This window comes from Vipera ursinii, assembly GCF_947247035.1.
Source record: "Vipera ursinii genome assembly, chromosome: 15".
In the NCBI taxonomy this organism is placed as follows: domain Eukaryota; kingdom Metazoa; phylum Chordata; class Lepidosauria; order Squamata; family Viperidae; genus Vipera; species Vipera ursinii.
Genome location: NC_139528.1, coordinates 5,300,640 through 5,319,935, shown reverse-complemented (window position 1 = coordinate 5,319,935; position 19,296 = coordinate 5,300,640). Strand labels below are relative to the sequence as shown.

The following is a 19,296-nucleotide window of genomic DNA, read 5'->3' as shown; positions in this document are numbered from 1 at the left end:
TCATAAAAGAGCCGAGGTTGCCGACCCCTGCGCCAGACCCTCCCCCGCCGCGGCAGGCAGCTGCTGCCCCCTAGCGGCGCAAAGCGGCGCGTCTCCCTCGGCCCGAAGGCTGGCCGCCTTCTCTTGCTGGCCAGGCGGGCGACCTCAAGCCCGGCGGCCACCGCCTGTCGTGTGGCGCCGAAGCCCACCCCGAGCGAGCCAGCGATCGAGCGGGAGGGAGGGAGGCGCCTGCCCTGGCGGGACTGGCCGGCGGGGGTCGGGATGCCCGCCTGGCCCGTCCCGGGGTCTCTCTGCCGCAAGCCCCGCAAGGGCAGCCCGGCCCGCTTCCCTCCCTTGCTCGCTGCGCAGCGCCGCCGCCGCCGCCTCCACCGGCCGGGCTGGCTGGCCGGCTTCCTCTTCCGCGGCTGGGAGGCGGAGGCTCCCCACGCGGCCCTGCCCGCCTGCCCGCCTGCCTGGCTTGGGCGGCCGGCTTGAGCCGCGCTCCTGCAGCGCCCCGATGTCGTCGGGGGTCGCCGGCTCGGGGCTCTGCTGGGCCTCGCTCTTCTCCTGCCTGGGCTTGGCCTGCTCCTACGTGGGCAGCCTCTACGTCTGGAAGAGCCACCTGCCCAGGTGAGGCCGGGAGGGGGGGGGAGGGCGAGCGGGAAGGCGGAGGGGTTGGTTGGAGGAGGGAAGCTACAGACGCGCGACCCCCTCCTCCTCCTCCTCCTCCTCCAGCCCGGCTGGGAGGTCCGGAGGCAGCCCTGATCCCCTTGCAAGGGTGGGGTAGGGTGTGTGGGGGGGTCTTTCTCTGCGAGAAAGGCGCCAGGCTTGCTTTTTTTGGGGGGGGGGTCTCGTATGCCAGGCGCTGAAGCCGAAGCCCCTTTGCAGAAATGGGGAGAGGGGTGTGTGTGCAATGCAATGCATCAGCCAAGCCAAGAGCCTCGGAGTCAACTTGAAGCCTTGGAGCTTCTCCGGGATCGGGGGAAAACCTCACTTTCCCCGGATCGGCAGGTTTTGTGAATGAAGGGATCAGCTCCCTAGTCCAGTGTTTCCCAACCTTAGGAACTTGAAGATGCGTGGACTTCAACTCCCAGAATTCCCCAGCCAGCATAGCTGGCTGGGGAATTCTGGGAGTTGAAGTCCACACATCTTCAAGTTCCTAAGGTTGGGAAACGCTGCCCTCGTCTGCACTGCATCGTATTCTCGCCCCCCTCTCCTTCACACACACACACACACAGACACACACTTCAGACTTGGGTTTTTCCTCCTGCAGGGACCACCCCGCCGTCATCAAGCGCCGCTTTACCAGCGTCCTGGTGGTCTCCACTTTCTCGCCCCTCTTCATTTGGCTCTGGAAAGAGGCGACGGGCATTAAGGTGAGGGGGAAGCCTTTGGCCAAAGTTCCCTGTTTCAAAGACTTGTTTGTTTCTTTACAGGCTACTGTTTTGTTGTGTGTTTTCTTTTAAAAAACCAAAGTGAATCCAAACAGCTAATGTAACAGCGGGTGAAAAAAAAAAAAAAGCTCAAGGGTTTTAAAAATGCTTCAAAAGTTTTGAAATGCTGGATTGATTTAAGAATGATATTTTTTTTTCCCGGGATCGTGAAGCAGGGAGACCCAACCATGTTCAGACAGAGAAAATCTCCACAGCCCAGCAAAGAGAAGCAACAGAAAGAGAAAAAAATTTACACTTGACTGAATGTGACCTTTAAACCTCTTTTGGCTTATCATGCCCTTATGATGACATTTTTCATCTTCTGTTACATTAAAAAAAGAAATAAAATTCGGTGCTAACTTTTGGAGAGCCAAAGTTTGCGATGCAGCCTTGATAGGTATCCCTTCTCAGCTTAGCGTAGAAAAAGTGTTTTGTATCAGAAAACAGTCTTGCTGAGATAGATTTATCCCATAACACAGGGGGGTCTTCAAACTGGGCCCTTTCATGACTTGTGGACTTCAACTCCCAGAATTCCTCATGCCTGGCTGAGGAATTCTGGGATTTGAAGTCCACAAGTCATAGAAGGGCCAAGTTTGAAGACCCCCCCCCCTGCCGTAACAGAAGCAATATTTGATGGAAAAGATCAAGTGGCTACTGTATTACCATGCAGGCAGAGCGGTGTGGGAAAAGGATCAAGTTGCCTGGAGTTGCTTGGATAGTGAGATGGGATGACATATATATTTCATACATAAATTATTATTTATTTATTTATTAATTTAATTTGTATACCGCCCTTCTCCCGAAGGACTCAGGGCGGTGAAATTAGGGGCTTGCACAATTTATTTATTTATATCCCATCTTTTGTTATTATGTTTACAACTAACTCAAGGTGGTGAACATATCCAACATAACTTCTTTCCTCCTATTTTCCTCCCAACAACAACCCTGTGAGGTGGATTGGGCAGAGAGAGAGAGAGGCGGCGGCGGCAGCGGCGGGAGGGGGAAACAGGCCCAAACTTGCCCAAACAGCTTTCATGGCTAAAGAGGGACTAGAACTCCCCATCTCCTGGTGTTTGGCTCAAAGTCACCCAGCTGGCTGTCATGGCTAAAGAGGGGACTAGAATTCACAGTCTCCCAGTCTGATGCTTTAACCACTAGACCAAATTTAGGGCCTTAAAAGACCAGCCTCAACAGTTTGAGCTGGGCCTAGGAAGGGCTGGGGAAATTTCTGTGCAATTACCAGCCGAAGCTGGTTGCTGGAATCCACACGAGTTTAAGCCAAGCGGTTACTCTGATCTCTTGGTGGTGCCATTTTGCCAAGCTGAGATCTGACCAACATCCCCTTGCCTTGCGGTCCTCCTGGCTTGGCAGGACAGTCCTGCCCGGTTTCCTTGGGCGAGCCAAACGGCTCAAGGACACCCACCCGTGTTTGAAAAGGACGTTTCCTAGGAGAAGGTTTGGGCCATCACCAGAGTGGGTGGTGTTCGCCCACTCTTGGCGGCTTCTGAACTGTTTGATGGCCGCCTTTACTATACAGCGTCCTTAATCAAGATAATTGCAGCCTGGCAAAACATTCATGCTACACGGCACTCACGATGCGCAATTAGCTAGATTGGAGGGTGGTTTTGTGTGTGTGTGTGTGTGTGGAGTGTGGTTAATCCTTTGGTTCATCCCTGCCTCGGTAGGTGGTGCGATTCAGGAACCAGTTTAAATGGCTTGTTGTCAACACAGCCACAGCTGAAGCGAGAGGCGAGGCCTATTGTGGGTTGAATGGATGCTTCAAAGATGGGAGGAAACTCTTTCGGCCACCCACAGCACAATAATTCCGCTGCCCAGTGGGGATGATGGGAGTCGGGGTGGAATGATTGTGGCACCTCAGAGAATTAAGTAAAAAGTTGCATGAAGGCACGTTGGGCGGCATATAGATTTCATAGTTTATTTCCAAGGGAGTCTAAGATGGCACCTTACGTACATTATCTGGATCCAGTTTGGTCGGAGTGGTTAAGGCATCCGGCTAAAAACCGGGAGACGGTTGACTTAGCCATGAAAGCCCGCTGGATGACTGGGCCAATCGCCAGGAGACTGCGAGTTCTAGTCCTGCCTTGGACATGAACGATGTTTAGGTGACTTTGGGCCAAATCGCCAGGAGACGGTGAGTTCTAGACCTGCCTTGGACGTGAAAGACATGTAGGTGACTGGGCCAATCACCAGGAGTCAGCGAGTTCTAGTCCCGCCTTGAGTGTGAAAGCTGACTGGGTGACTTCAAGGCAGTCTTTCTCTCTCTTTGCCCATCCCACCTCAGAGGGACGTTTTGTTGGGGAAAATAAGAAGAGGAAGGAGCGCCAGGTATGTCCAGGGCCTTGAGTCATAACGACGGGATTTAAAAAAAAAAACTCAAAATCAAATCAAGTCTCCCCTTTCCCACCTCTCCAGGGGCCGAAGTCAATTCACAGCAGGAGAAACCTGCAACTTAAGACGGTTCTAGTGTAGGTGAGATGCCCCTTTCCCTGCCGTGCGCCCCTTGTCTGCTTACGCGCGAGTCGGGAGAGGAGAGGGAAGCCGTTGCCCGGGGCTGGGTGTTGATGAAGGTGTCTCCTCTTCTACTCAGCCAGATGCATCCCTTCTCACCTTGATGGGCTTCCGGCTGGAGGGCATCTTGCCGGCGACTCTGCTGCCCCTGCTTCTGACCGTGGTAAGGGTGGCTCGCCTGTACGATGGGTCGGGCGGAGCGTTTCCGACAACCAGCCAAGCAACCTGGGTCTTCCACAGCTGGCGCCCGGATGCTGGGTCACAGAATGCTAGCGGGCAACGGGGGGGTGGGTGGGGTGGGAATAAATTACGTTTTATGTTTTCAAAAGGGGGTGGGTATCTGCAATGCCCCGGCGAACGTGGCTCTGCTCTCTTCCCAGATCCTGTTTCTCGGCCCTCTCATCCAGCTGTCGATGGACTGTCCCTGGGACATGGTGGATGGCTTAAGAGTGGCCTTTGGTAAGAATCTGCGGAGGGGCTTTGCGTTAATTAAAAAAAAGAGAGAGAAATATTTCACTAAGGGGTAGATCAATGTTTTGGGGGCACACTTTCCTTGAGTGGGGATGCCCGCGCTGTGTTTTGCTGAATTTGACTGTGGGTGGAGACGACCGTCGATAAGTTCCCTCGATCTGTGCCTGTGTTTCTCAAGCTTGGCCCCTTTAAAAAGGGGCGGGCTTCGACTTCCGTGGCTGGCTGGGGAATTCTGGGAGTTGAAGCCCACCCCTCTTAAAGGGGCCGAGCTTGAGCAACACCGGTCTCGCAACAGGTTCTCCTCGAATTGTGATTTCAGTGGAGACCAGAATTTTGGTAGCTAAAGCAAGACGGGGGGGGGGGGGCTGGAGTGCGTCGTGCCCACTTTTACGGCCCTTTTTGCCAGAGTCGTGAAGTGAAAGGCTGCAGTTGTTAAACGAATCACGCGGTTGTTAAAAACGAATCCAGCTTCCCTCCTTGACTGCGCTGGTAGAAAGCCGGCTGGGAAATAAATAACACGCTGGGTTGCCAAACGTCCAGATTTTGATCGCGGGGATGCTGCAACGGTCATCAGTGTGAACCAGGGGCCTAGGTCACTTTCTGAGTGCCGTTGTAACTTCAGATGGTCACTAAATGAATGGTTGTAAGTCAAAGACTGCCTCCGGTTGATTCTTGGTGGCAGTTCAGATTACCCTGCGACAGCCTCCTAAACTGAGCAGGATGCTCACTGCCATTTTTTTTTGCTCTGCTCAAGATATCAAGGCGTGTGGAGGGTTTTTGTGTGTTTGTGTGTGTGTGTGTGTGTGTGTGTGTGAGTAACAAGCGCTTCTACTCCCCCTCTCAGACCCCAGGTTTTGGGTACTCTGTCTCACCGACATGCGCTGGCTGCGCAACCAGGTCATCGCGCCCTTCACCGAAGAGCTGGTCTTCCGGGCCTGCATGGTGCCCATGTTGGTGCCTTGCACAGGAGTAGGACTAGCCATCGTCACCTGCCCGCTCTTCTTTGGAGTCGGTGAGTTTTTGATTGATCGATCGATTACATTTGATTGCCACCACTCTCCCTTCACGTTGCCCTCTCACCGATAAGCCCTGAGCTGGCTTTTTGCTCGTCTTGTCTGGACCTGGCTGCGAGCTAAACATTGGAAGCTTGTGTGTGTGTGTGTGCACGCGCGCGCACGCACTATTAGAGGGGTGGGGGTCTTCCCTCACAAGACCTTGGTTCTTCCTCCAAGTTGTTTAGTAAACCCCAATGGACCAGAAGGCAAACGGGCAAAGGCTTGCGGTGGGATAATGGACGAATTGCAGAGTCCTTGGTGCTCTCTGAACGCGGGACGTCTCGCGGCCCAACTAGGCAACCTCATTGGTGCTAGAAGGGATTGGGGTTTGCCCTCTACGAGCCTGGATGAAGTTACTTAGTTGGGTCATGAAAACGCCTCCAAGAAAAACTACCAAGCTTAGAGATTACCAAGGACCCCCCCCCGCTAGAAATATTCTACCAATAATGTGTGAATGCCTGATTTACTTACTTATTTGGCAAATGGTCCTCGCGCTTACAGGCTTTCCTAAAGAGAAAAGCGGAGGGGAGGGGGGGGCGCAGCCTTTGCTTCTGACTTGCTTCCTTTCTTCCTTGTGGTTATTAAAATCGGAACCAAAACGCGTCCCAGTGGGATAGGGAATCGGGCGGGGGTGGTGAGGGCCAACAGGATGCTCCGGATCTAACTCTTGATTTGAGTAGCCTGCTGATTTGGAAAACGAAGCCCCCAGGTGCAGCGAAAGAATTTCATAAAAGCTCAAGAGAATCCAGCTGGTTAGACGTTCAATGAGACCCCCCCCCCCCTCCAGAAAGCTGCAAATCCGTAGGCTTAGCTGGAAAGCTGAAAAACACCGTTCCAGGGGGAAAAAAATCAGCATCCCCATCCATGCTGTTGCCAAGCCAACCCCAGGGCTGAAGTCAGCAAGAGTCAAGATTGACTCAAATTAGACTGATTTTTATCTGAAGCTGTCAACAAGCTTGTTTCTCCTCCCCCTCCTCCCCCCCGCTGGCTCAACCTATGAAGAACACTTCTTAGAGAGGGGATGAAATATAGTCCCCGACTTACGACCGAAATATAGTCCCCAACTTACGAGAGCAACAGGCTCTCCGTTGCTAGGAAGGCAATTGTTAAATTGAGTCTTCTCTGATTTTTATGATTATTTTTTTTTTTGCCACAATTAAGCAAACCACTGCCGGTTGCTAAGTGAATCGTGCAGTCGGTAAGCAAAACCGGCTTTCCCCCATTGGCTTCGGTTGTCAGAAGCCGGCTTGGGAAGGTCACAAACGGCCGTGTGGCCTCGGACGCTGCGATCGTTGTACATACAGGCTGGTTACACAGGATCTGAATTTCGACCGTGGGGATGCTGCCGTGGGTTTAAGTGAGCGGACTGGGTGGGTTTTTTCCCCCCAGCGCCATTGTAAGAAAACTCGGTCGTTGGTCGCTAAACGAATGGTTGTAAGTCAAGGACTATCTGTAAAGCCAGGGAGAACCTAAGGCCAAGGTGTGTGTGTGTGTGCGTGCGTGTGTATTTTTAACGTACCATATTTATCGGCGTATAACACGCACTTTTTCTTCCTGAAAATAGGGGGCAAATGATGTGTGCGTCTTATACGCCGGTATAATGTTAATGACCCATAGTTATACGGTAATTATTTTCTTCCGGCAGCTCATTTCCATCACGTTATCGAGCAGCTGCGGTTTCGCCAAGGAAGCAGAGCTAGTATTTTTCTCTCGGCAGGTGAGGATCAGTCCTGGCGGGGCCAGTAATAAAAAGAGAGCGAGGCAGGGGAATCTCGGGTTGAAGCTCCCCCCCCAATTCACAATTTTGGCCAAAAAGCCCCCCCAAAATCTAAAGTTGAATGGTGGGGGAAAAGGCTTAGATCAGACCAAGCGTAGGCAAGCTTGGCTCTTTTATGACTCGTGGACTTCAACTCCCAGAATTCCTGAGCCAGCATGGTGGAAACTTTGGCCCCTTCAGGACTGGTGGACTTCAACTCCCAGAATTCCTCAGGCAGCGTGGCAACCTCTCCCTTTCATCTTAGCATGGCTGGCTCAGGAATTCTGGGAGTTGAAGTCCACCAGTCATAAAAAAACCAAGGTTGCCCAGCCCTGGACTAGACCATTATGAACGGATTTGTGGGGGTGGTTTTGACATATTGCTGGGGGATTCTGGGAGTTGAAGCCCAGACACCTTGAAAGTTGCCAGTCGCTGAATGGCTATCGATCGTTTGTGACCCTTTCCGATTCAACTGGCTTGAGGTTGGTTTGGTGGGGAGTATGCCCAGAAACCTCTGCATTTCAAACTGGGTTTCCTGCTCCCTCCACGCAGCGTGCGTATGCGCACAAGCGCACCATCTTTCCTAACCAGCTGCTTGCTCCCTTCCCTTGCAGTGTTCCAGTTCTCCTACACCGCCATTTTTGGAGCCTACACCGCTTTCCTCTTCATCCGAACAGGTGGGCGAAGGGCTGGGGAGCCGGGATTTCCTTCCCATCGTCCTCTTCCTCTCGGCTGCTTCGGGGACGTTTCCTCTACCGTTAACCTGCCAGGATTCCTCTACTGTTGTCACCAGCAAGGGGGGGTGGGGTCTCTGGAAACCCCCCCTTGGAGGGCTGGGGCGGGGTAGCTGGGAACGACGGAGGTCCCAAATCTTTTAACATGGAGACGCTGAGCCCTCTTCTCTGCCAACAACCCTGTTCACACGCTGACTCTGACCAGGGGTTCTTCTCCCTTTCTATCGAGGCTAATCCGACATTAAGACAAAGTGGGTAGACCGGGGTGGGGTGGGGGCTTAAGGTAGCCCTGTTCTGGCTTGGTATCCCGTGTGAGCCAATCCTGTCTTTTCCTTGGACCAAAACGAAGGAATTCTCTCTCTCGCCTGCCTCCCGGCTAAAAATTCATTTAGCGTTCTTAGTTCGCCCGACATCGCTGGGTGGTGGCTTTTCTACCACGGGAAACCCTCGTTTTTCCTCTCTGCTCCTTCGGAGGTGTGGGCTTCTTCTCTTCACCGTCGCCCTCTCTCCACGCAGGACACCTGATTGGGCCGGTTCTCTGTCACTCCTTCTGCAACTACGTCGGATTCCCTGCGGTGGGCGCCGCTCTAGAGCACTCCCAGTGTTTCCTGGTGGTCTTCTTTTACCTGCTGGGCGTGGTTCTCTTCTTCTTCCTCCTCTTCCCCATGACGGACCCGGCCTTCTTCGGAGACCTGCCCGTCTGCTCCCTCTCCAGATTGACCTCTCCCGCAGACAGCCTCAGCATCTCCTCTTGGTGTTCCTGACACCCGGAGGGCACCTCGGCTGCCAACGCCCCCTCGCCTGCCTCCCCACCCCGTCCCCGGGGACGCCCAGAGGGCTACGCTCTGGGCCCAAACTGGTTTGCAGAGGCACTTCTGCTCTGCAGCCGGGAAGGACGGGAGCTCCACCATTCCCAGAGAAGCCCGTCACTTCGGCCCCGTGGGTAGCCACGCTGGCATTCTCGCACACCCACCCTGAGCCGCTCCCCCACTCCCACCCCTCCTTTTTTCTAGTGATCCCTGGGTCCTTTTCCTCCAGGCCCTGAAGAGTTCTATTTTTATTAATAAAGTACTTTTAAGGAGGCCCCTTGGTTGGTTTAATGGACTCGGGGGAGGGGGAAGGGGGGGGTCCCCTGTACCTAGGATCCTTTGGGTCTTTCTCCTTCGGGCCGATTTCTCATTTGAATCGGGGCTCTGAGGCCATGAGGAGGGTTGCCCACTGGGGCTCTTTTCCTCGGCGGCCAAAGCAAGGTCACCGGAGGGAAGAGTAGCCTAACTCAATCTTTGCTCACTAGTCTTAACTGCTCAAGAAGCCAGAGGGGATCCTGCCAAGAAGGCAGAGCATTATCCTTCTCTGCAAGCAGCTGCTGCCGGGAAAGCGTTAACCACGGACTGCATGAGGAAGTCACAGGAAGCTACAGGGCTATAATCCTGGACGGCTTCCAGGATAAGAGTTAGACGGGACCTTGGAGGTCTTCTAGTCCAACCCTTAATCAAAGAGGAGACCCTATCGCAGGAGCGTCAAACTGCCGGCCCGTGGGCCAGGTGCATCACCGCAAAACCGCGCCCACCCCATTGCCAGCAATGGCAAAAAAAGTCGCGACACGTCACATGACGCTTGCGAGTTTGTCACTCCTACCCTATAAGCGCTCTGGACAAATGGGGGTCCAGTGTTCTTCTTACAAGACCTCCGGTGATGGGAGCACTCACAATTTCTGGTGGCAAGCCGTTCCGCTGGCTAATTGTCCTCGCTGTCGGGGGGAACGTCTCCTTAAGTTCTACATTGCTTCTCTCCAGGATGAGTTTCCATAGATGGAATTCTGTCCCATCAGTTTCCGGTCTAAGCAACCTCACGCCCGGTTCACAAAGTCCCCCCCTCTTTTGGCCAAAAGGCCGGGCCTTTCAGCTTGCAGGACCTTGGGGGTACATCCTGCCCCGGGCCCCCCACCTCGGCCTACCAGGAAGAAAGACCCCGACCACAGAAGGGCCTCCAGGGTGTGGTGTTTATTGGTACAGCCTTTGTTCCATCCGGCCCTGCCCTGGCTTCCTTGGAACACCCCCCTCTCATCATCACCAGATCTTTTTTGGGGGGAGGGATGAGAAACCCAGAAGGGAGGGGCCTGGGGTGGGGAGGGGGAGGCAGGGCAGAGCACAGCCTGGAGGGAGGAGGGCTGACTAGCTCAGGAGCAAAGAAGAGAGACAACAGCAGGATAGGAGGGAGACTGATTTTCTAACCGAGACCCCCCCCCCCCCGGATCCACCAGCTGTGGCTCATGGGTGGAGGGGGGGAGGGAGAAACCTCGTGACCTTTTTTGCCCAGCAGTTGGGGGGGCATGTGGGGAGGGGGCTGCTATGGTGGGCGCCCTCCTTTCCGTGGGCACAAGACTCGAATTGGGTGTGCGTGGGGGGGGGGTCATTGGGCTCCCACGTGGCGAGGGGCTGGGGGAGGGAATCAGAGGTCGCTCTCCCCATACAGGGCGCTGGAGAAGGAGACATAGTCCAAGGCGCCTGCCACGGCATCGGCTCCGCTGTACTTGGTCATCCGGGTGATGCAGTACTCGGCCTGCTCGGGGGGCAGCTCCCGGCGCAGCTCTTCCACCGTGATGAAGTTCTGCGGAGGACCAAGAAGGAAGAGGGGCCCCCCACGCCCCGGTTAGAAGGCCAGAGAAGCCTGGAGCTCGGCACCCGCTGGGTAGGAGTCAACTGGACTTGCTTGGGGTTTTTTTGTTTTTTTCCCCCTTAAAAACATTTCGCTTTTCATCCAAGAAGCTTCCTCCGTTCTAACTGAACAGCTTGGGAATGGTGGAAGGATTTATAAGTCTTTCCGTTCAGCCGGAACCGGAAAAAGCTACTTGGATGGGGGGGAAAAGGGGAATGAAAAAAAAAGTCCAGCCACCTTTTGGAAAAAACATCTTTGGGACAACTGGGACTCGGGACGGTTGAGAATCTCCGCAGACCTTTGCTTGGTAGGAGACGCCAAGGACACGTTGGGCATCTCTAGTTGGCGGGGGGGGGGGGGAGAAGTAGAGGGGGAAGGAGGCCTGACTGAGCCCTGCCATTCAGGACAGACCGGCCCGCCCTCTTGCGCCGATGGGACTGAAGCCCAGCGCATCCTGGAGGCCATCAGGCTGAAGGAGAAGAGCCTGCCTGGTCCTCACTCCGAAGTGGTGGGATGAAGCTTCCCAGGAATGCCTAGGCTGGGGGGTGGGGGTGTGGGAGTCTGCCCTGGGGCAGAAAACCAGACCAGGCTTGGATATGGGCTTCTACGGGGTGAGCCTGGGGGGGGGCGTCCTTCCTGCTGCCCGAGAGGTCTACGATACACGGAGAGGCCTGGCGTGATCGGCTCCCTCTTCTCCAGCCCCTGGGATGCAGAGCTGGCCCACCGTAAATTCATTAAATTCAAGAATAATTGGGATTATACAGCAGGTTTGGGAGCGGGGGGGGAGGGAAAGGGAGGCCGGCGTTCTCTCCTTTGGGACAGAAAGAATTTTCGCCGCTAGGGAAGGAGGGAAGCGGAGAGGGCAAAAAAACAACCACCCAGAACCAACCAACCAACCAACCGGCTGAATCCCAGATGCTGATTCTCTTTGGCAGGGAGACAAGCTAATCTAGGTTTCACCCTGCCTATAAAAGGAAGAGTCCTTTGTGTGGGCAAAGCAGAATCTCCCCCTCCCCAGCCCCCATCTCCTGACTGGGTTCCCACGCTCACCTTGTCTGAAGCCAGGATCTTGAAGGAGGCGATGACCTGCTCGGCCGTGTCGGTCTCGGCTGTCTCCCGGGTCATGAAGTCGATGAAGGCTTGGAAGGTCACCACCCCTGTGTTGTTGGGATCCACCAGGGTCATGATACGGGCAAACTCCACTTCTCCCTAGGGGCAAGAGGAAGGACCCCTGAGGGGGGAGGGGTGGCGGATTCTCTCCCCAATTCAGACTTGAGAGGCAGGTTCCCAAGTGGGGCAACTCGAAAACTGCCCGGCAGAGCTTCTATACATCTGCGTCCCTGTCGCAACCAACCGCCGGTAATTTTATCGTCTAAAACAGGGGTCTTCAAACTTGGCCCTTTTATGACTTGTGGACTTCAACTCCCAGAATTCCTCAGCCAGCCAAGCTGGCTGAGGAATTCTGGGAGTTGAAGTCCACAAGTCATAAAAGGGCCAAGTTTGAAGACCCCCTGGTCTAAAACCAGCGGGCGGCAAGGGAAGCGTTTGCTTGAGGCAAAGGAACTGGGCTGAGGGTCAGTTCGGGCAACTCAAGTTTATCCAGGAGAAGGGACAAATGTTGGGAAAACAACGGGGAAGGTGACATCGGTCGCTTTCTAAGCCGCGCTGGTTTTCCAATGTTCAATCTGCCATCTTTCAAATGTAAAGCCCGTTCTTTAATTCTAATGCCTTCCCCTCCTCATTTTTATTTTATTTTTTATTTTTTGAGCCAGAAAGTTACACCTCAGCATTGAGGGAAATGCAGAATCCCAAAGATAACCGAATCCTGGGGTTTGTTTTTTTTTGCAGTCTAGATATGGAGACTACAAAGAATCTCTGTTCTTTGTCCCGCTGCTTATTTCCTGGCAATCTGAGGCTCTCTGGGAAATAAAAAGGGCTACAGAACCAGCCTTGATCCAAGTAGAGGATTAAGACTTTAGGGCCCTGGCAGGTTACAGGCCACAAACCAAACCGGCTCTCTAGCTCGGCCAAGTCTCCCAAGGCCATTGACGATGGCAGCTCTGCATCCCTGCAGGAAAAGGACGACGTTTCCTTCCCAACTTGACGCTGTCCGTACGGGTTTCCTCAGATGGCTGCAAGGACGATTTGTCAGGGGGTCCCCGGTGCCCTCTGAGCCGGGTTGTTTTCTCGCAGACCTTTCACGACCCAGCGAGGCAACATCATCATCGGGGTTAGGCTGACTTAGCACTGATGACGTTCCCTAGTTGGGTCGTGAAACGTCTGCGAGAAAACTACCAAGCTCAGAGGGGACCGGGGACCCCCGCACTGCAACCCTGAGCTACAAATAAGTCTCCTTTATTGGTTTGTACGGGTGCACGGAGTTGAGATCGCTTGCGGCGGTCTTAGTGCCCCCCCCACCCGTCTCCAGGAGATGCAGCGGGCACCCAAAAGCCAATCCTCCCCCCATCCAGGCTGGCCTCCTACCAGGTCGTATCCCATGGAGATCAAGCAGGCTCGAAAGTCGTCGGGCTCCATCAGGCCGTTTCGTTTCTGCAATGAGTCCAAGCGGGGAAAAGGTGAGGAGCGAAAAGGTGAGGAGCGGAGGAGGCTCAGGCCAAGGGCCCCCCACTCCTCTTCACACACACCCCGGCACGTGGCTTGAGTGACAGGCTCCCAACCCCGAGAAAAAGGCCTTTCTGTTCCAGACCTGCGAGCGGCACGAGAACGGTCCTGCTACCCACCCGGTCGAAATGGTTGAAGGAGGCCCGGAACTCGTTCATCTGTTCTTGGCTGATGCCTTTGGCGTCGCGGGTCAGGATCTGGTTCTCCACTTCGTTGATGGTGCGGGCGATGGTGGTCAAGAGCTGCTCCCAGCCCACCCGGATGTGCTGCGGTCAAGAAGAGGGGAGCGGTGGAGAGGGAGAACCGGGGGGGGGGGAAAGAACGGACTTTCCTTTCTTTATGGGCAGAGAAACCGGCCGGATTGGCTGCGCAGCCGAACTCGCCGTGCTGGTGAACATGATAGTGCTGTCCCCCGCCGCCGCCACTTTGCCCCAGGATTGTGGTTGCCCCCAAATTCGGAAACACATGGTTGACAGCGGTTTCTCAGGCACCCGAAACCCTTCCTTTAGAGACCGTTCAAGGTCACGGCGCCGCCGAAAACAATGACCCAGGATTGGTCCTCCCACTTATGAACTATCCCAGGATCCCTACAGTCCCGTGATCAAACTTTGGCTCCTTCGGCAACCGGCAGGTGATTTATGAAGAGCCGCGGCATCCCAGGGTCTCGGGACCGCCATTTGCAGCCTTCCCAGTCGGCTTCCGACAAGCCCAAGTTAAGGGGGAAGGAAGCCGGCTTGGATCGGCGGCCGCAGGATTCATTTAACAACCGCGGCGATTCCCTTAACCGCCGTGGCGGGGGAAAAAAAAAAAGCTCGTCAAATTGAATGCGACTCGCTTCGCGACTGCTTTCCTTAGCAATGGAAAATTCCAACTGAGGTCGTAAATCAAGGACCACCGGTTCTTCCCCCTGCTTTCCTCGCCCCCTTCTGCCCAGGCACTCACTTCCATGGTGTAGTTGGTGTGCCTGTTGTCGAAAACGAGGGCTTCCTGGATGAGCTGGTGGTCGCCTTCCAGCTTGTCAATGTTCACCTTGTAATTGATAATGTTTTGCTCGTGCTGCTTCAGCTGGTTCATTTGGTCCTCAAGGGGTCCACTTATGTCCACGGAGACATGACCGATTTCCTGTAAGGAGAGGGAGGAAAGAATGTTGGCGCAAGATTTGGGCATCTGCCTCAAATCCCACCGGACCGCCTTCCCCTCAAATATCGTGTAAGCCAGCTCTCACGAGAGATCGATGGGACGTTAAGGTGCTTCCAAGTAAAAGAGGCAGGATGCAGGGATGCAATCATTATGAAGCTTTATTCATCGATAGGCTATATAGAAAGAGCTATATGGCATGGAGGCATCCATGCTTCTATGATAGAGAGAGAATGCATGCAAGAGAGAAAGAAAAGAACGAACAAAGAGCAGCCCCTGAGCAGAGGTATTTATGGGGGGTCTCGGCCCCTCCCTAACCATAAAACTCTCTCGCCAATGGGGCTGCTGCAGGGGTCTGAGACCCCTGACTCATCAGTGGAAGCAAAGAAGCCTCTTTGCTTCCATATGATGACCTTTTTGGGGAACTGCCAATGGCTGGCACAAAACATCTAACATATTGTGGGGCACCTTCGGTCCCCCAGAAGCTAAGGCAGTGGTGGCGAACCTATGGCACGGGTGCCAGAGGCGGCACTCAGAGCCCTCTCTGTGGGCACCCGCGCCATGCCCTGGAGGTGGCAACTGTCCCTCTTCAACCAGCCGCCTGCTAATTCGCCGGGGTCCCACGTGGCTGAATGCATCCCGGCACGGCTGGTTTCCCTCCTCCCCATCCCGTCCCTCCTGGCCTCGCACGCTCTCCTTTTCCTGGGCACGACCCACTGCATCGCCTCCTCAGCTGTCGGCCGACCATCCATCTCGGAGGCGGCTTCTTTGAACTGCTGGCGACGGGCTGCGGAGCCCCAGAGTGTGTCGGTCGAGGGGCCGGCAGGCTTTGACTACTGACCATTGGCCTCCATGCGCTCACTGGCCTTTGTGTGTGGGGGGGATGGTGTCAGGCAGCAGCTGCCCCAGCCCTTGCCTTGCCCCATGGCAATGGCACCCCCACCCTGCCTCGCCTCACCCCACAGGATGAGTCTCCTGCCTACCGCCCCACCGGCCAGAGACCGCCTGGATCACCCCCAACCCTGCCCACCCCCTACAGGTGTCCCTCCCCACGAGCGACACTGAGGTGACCACGCTCACCTTGGCCACACCCACCCAATCTGCCATGACCACCACAGCCACGCCCACCCAGTGGGCCCGGCCCACCTGGCACCCAGCAATAAAGAAGTGGGTTTTGGGTTGCAGTTTGGGCACTCCATCTCTAAAAGGTTCGCCACCGCTGAGCTAGGGAGATTCTGCAAGTTGGAAAGTGAGGTCCACGGAAAACAAACCAAGCGTTTGATACTTTCTTGTCACTTCTGAACCCTCTTTAGAGTATCCCTCTCTGGTTTAGCCACCCCCACCCCCACCCCCAGGTTATATTTTTTCCTTAGTGCCCCACTGTAAATGCTTGAAACGGTCTCTGTTTCGAAAAGATAGTTAAGACTAGGCCGGTGTGTCTCTACGTGCAGGTGTGTGGGCTTCAGTTCCCAGAATTCCTCGGCCCTTTCCACTGTGGTCCATTTCCACGCCGCAATGCTGTGACGGGACTTGGTACGTATCCCGTTAAGCATACTCCGTAACCGTAAGCCACCCCCCTCCTTCCCACCAGAGGAACAGAAAGCCGTGCACTGGTGGACAAGAGAAGGCCTGACCTCCATCTTGGTCTGGACCCAGGGACCAATGATATTAGCCTGGGCAGCAAATTGACGTCGCAGGCGTTCGTTGGCTTGCTGCCTCGCCAGCTCTTCCTGCAAGGTCTGGTCGCGGTGTGGAACCAGCTGCTTCACCTAAGGAAAGAGGCAAACTGGTGCTTAAAATCTCACCGACCCGAGAGGATTGGGGGTGGGGTGGAATCTGAAAAGGGGGAAAAGGAAAGGCACCCCAAATCCCAGCCCCATCCTAGATTGGTTCAAAGCAGGAAATAACGGGGGGGGGGGGGCTGTTGTTTGGTGCCCTCCAAGCTTGGTGGTTTTCTCCAGACGTTTCACTACCCAACCTAAGGTAAAGGTAAAGGTTCCCCCGCACACGCGTGCTAGTCGTTTCCGACTCTAGGGGCCGGTGGTCATCTCTGTTTCAAAGCTGAAGAGCCAGCGCTTATCCGAGGACGTTTCCGTGGTCATGTGGCCGGCATGACTGGACGCCAAAGGCGCACGGAACGCTGTTACCTTCCCACCGGAGTGGTCCCTATTTTTCTACTTGCATTTTTAAGTGCTTTCGAATTGCTAGGTTGGCAGAAGCTGGGACGCGTAACAGGCGCTCACTCTGCTACGCGGCACTCGGGATTCGACCCGCCAAACTGCCGACCTTCTGATCGACAAGCTCAGCGTCCTAACCCACTGAGCCACCGCGTCCCTTCACTACCCAACTAGATCATATCATATCAGCGTTCACAGAGCACAAGCCTCACCCCCTTCTATCGCTGATGACGTTACCCAGACGGGCAAGGAAATGTCTGCAAGGGAACCACCAGGCTTGGGGAGCACCCAGGACCCTGTAGTTCCAATGCTGAGCTACAAATGTTCTCTGTGGTTGGAAAAAGCAACGACATCAAGTGGAACCTCGGGCGCGGAAGGAGCTTCTTGGCGGAGAAGCGAAACATGCTCAAGGAAAAACGAAGAGTCCAGTTGCCTTGTGAAAAAGCACTTTTGGGACAATATCAGAAATTGTTTTCGGCTGCCCAGCGTATCTCAATCAAACAGTCGCTTCAGGACCTTCGGACAAGCTGTAATTATGGACATAATTAGAGTTTGTGCGGATGAGACCAGCTCTCAAGAATAAACCTCAGGCTTCTCACAGGGGGAAAAAATCGTATTTCTTCCTTTCAAAGATAAATAATCAGCCAAGTGGGATGGCTGAAAAAGGTTGTATCAAGTGCCCCCCCACCCCTGCTCCTCCCTAACCAAGCTTTGCATCCAACTGTCTGCTTTATCCAGAGAGGGAAGCTCAGATACAGCTAATCCTCAGCTTACAACCATTCGCTTAGCGACTGTTCGAAGTTACACTGTCCCTGAAAAAAAAAGTGACTTACTGTTTGACCGTTTTTCACATTTACGACCATTGCAGCATTCCCCCCCCCCCCCCCGCAATCACGTCGATCAAAATTCAGACGCTTGGCAACTGGTGTGAATTTAATGACAGTCGCGCTGTCCCAGGGCCGGGTGATCACCGTTTGCGACCTTCTGCCAAGCAAAATCAACGAGGGAAGCCAGCTCCACTTAACAACCGCACGATTCACTTAACAACTGCAGCAGTTCGCTTGGCAACCGTGCCAAGATGGTCGTAAAATGGGGCATAGCTCATCTTAAGAACTGTCTGGCTTATCGACAGAAATTTTGGGCTGTGTTGTGGTCATTTGAAGTCGAAGACTGGATTGCGGATTGACAAACCCCGACCACGGATGGAGGGCCGCGACTTATCGAAGGATCCAACTCCGCTTGAAAAACGTGGATTTTCCCCTCGATTTTCCCGCTCCCTGAACGCGGCAGGTTTCTCCGCCAGTTCTCACCTTGTCCCACTTGTTGGCGATGTCTGTCGTGATGGGACAGGCTGGTGTAAGGGTTCAGGCCCGACAGCTTGATGCCGTAGGTTTGAGCAATCTTTTGGATCTCGTTCTGGATGCCCAGGATCGCCATGCGCTCCTTGTCAGCCTCCGGCAGGGTGGCTTTGAACTGCTCGTGGGCTGTGATCAGGCTCTGGGGAGGAGGAGAAAGAGGGTCTCATCAGCTGCTGTCCCAAGCAGGACGGCGCCCAGAGGAAGGCGGGCACCATCCAGCGAGCTGTGGTGGCGCAGCGATTAAAGAGCAATATTGCAGGCTATATTCTGCCCACTGCCAGCAGTTTGATCCTGGCCGGCTCAAGGTTGACTCAGCCTTCCGTCCTTCCGAGGTCAATAAAATGAGGACCCCGGATGGTTGCGGGGTGAGGGGGGGGGGAAGAGGCCGACTCTGTAAACCGCTTGGAGAGGGCTGTAAAGCAGCGGGAAGTGGCATATAAGTGGTGTTGGTCTCCTGAGACCGACCTGGATCTCCTCGATGCTGTGCACGATGAACATGTCCTGGAGGTCCTCGATGGCTCCGTCCATCCAGTTGTTGAATGGGGCGGCTCTCTTGGCAAACTCCAGGTACAGCTGATCGATTGTCTCCAGCAGCTTCTCCACCCGCTGGGCAAAAGGGAAAGAACACCAGATGAATTGTGTGTGTGTGTGTGTGTGTGAGAGAGAGAGAGAGAGAGAGAGACGTCTGGTTCACACCTCCCTCCCACCCCTGAACCCATGAGCCACATCCAAGAAGAGACCTTCAATCTCCCTGCGTCCCTTTCTCACCTCTAGGGCATCCCTTCTCTTCTGAGTGAGCGTCCCCAAGGTATCCCATTGGTCGCAGATGGCCTGGCAGCGGGAGTTCACTGAGCCGCGTCGTGGTAGTCCAGCTCGCTGCGGGGATAAATCGGGAGGAGTTTTTGAGACCTTTATTTTTATTTTCCAGGCCGTGAAAGTGCAGAATGTGTCGTCTGGAACTTGTTTAGTAATCCTGCTGAGAAGTCCTTTCATTTAAAAGGAGGAATCGCTCCTGCCCTTTGGAACATCTTGCCCCCAGAAGTCAGGTCAGCTCTCAGCCTCCTGAACTTCCTCAGGAGCTTAAAGACCTGGTTCTATCAGTTGGCTTGGGGTGCCAGTGGGGGAGCGTCCCTCTGGCGTAACAGAACACCAGAGTCGGAAGGGATCTTGGAGAAGCAGGAGACCCTAGACCAGGGGTAGGCCACCTTGGCTCTTTGATGACTCGTGGACTTCAACTCCCAGAATTCCTCAGCCGGCGTGGCTCAGCTTGGAAACCTCTCCCTTTCCCCTCAGCGTGGCTGGCTGGGGAATTCTGGGAGTTGAAGTCCACGGGTCATAAAAGAGCCAAGGTTGCCTACCCCTGCCCTAGACCATTCTGCACAAACGG

General features: G+C 54.6%; 2 protein-coding genes across 2 annotated transcripts in view; one reads left to right on the top strand and one right to left on the bottom strand.

Moving 5' to 3' along the window:
- Positions 1–128: 128 nt before the first annotated feature.
- Positions 129–9,039, top strand: RCE1 (Ras converting CAAX endopeptidase 1). Its single transcript, XM_083374101.1, has 8 exons — positions 129–609; positions 1,253–1,355; positions 4,021–4,104; positions 4,322–4,400; positions 5,257–5,424; positions 7,113–7,184; positions 7,838–7,900; positions 8,474–9,039. The coding sequence occupies exons 1-8, from the start codon at positions 497–499 to the stop codon at positions 8,719–8,721; spliced, it is 930 nt and encodes a 309-aa protein (XP_083230227.1). The 5' UTR covers positions 129–496; the 3' UTR covers positions 8,722–9,039.
- Positions 9,040–9,946: 907 nt separating this feature from the next.
- ACTN3 (actinin alpha 3) overlaps positions 9,947–19,296 on the bottom strand; it is a 34,580-nt gene continuing 25,230 nt past the window's right edge. The window contains 12 exon segments of the mRNA XM_083374066.1: positions 9,947–10,567; positions 11,666–11,824; positions 13,100–13,165; positions 13,357–13,503; positions 14,180–14,359; positions 16,009–16,143; positions 17,862–17,885; positions 17,887–18,048; positions 18,375–18,515; positions 18,678–18,763; positions 18,766–18,785; positions 19,268–19,284. Of these exon segments, the coding sequence (XP_083230192.1) occupies positions 10,409–10,567; positions 11,666–11,824; positions 13,100–13,165; positions 13,357–13,503; positions 14,180–14,359; positions 16,009–16,143; positions 17,862–17,885; positions 17,887–18,048; positions 18,375–18,515; positions 18,678–18,763; positions 18,766–18,785; positions 19,268–19,284 (1,296 nt within the window). The 3' untranslated portion in view covers positions 9,947–10,408.

Bases quoted from the DNA above. Each gene is read 5' to 3' on its own strand.
- RCE1 (XM_083374101.1), top strand. From the start codon at position 497: ATGTCGTCGGGGGTCGCCGGCTCGGGGCTCTGCTGGGCCTCGCTCTTC. The intron at 1,356-4,020 runs GTGAGGGGGAAG...TCTTCTACTCAG, and splicing joins AAGAGGCGACGGGCATTAAG to CCAGATGCATCCCTTCTCAC. The intron at 7,901-8,473 runs GTGGGCGAAGGG...CTCTCCACGCAG, and splicing joins TTTCCTCTTCATCCGAACAG to GACACCTGATTGGGCCGGTT.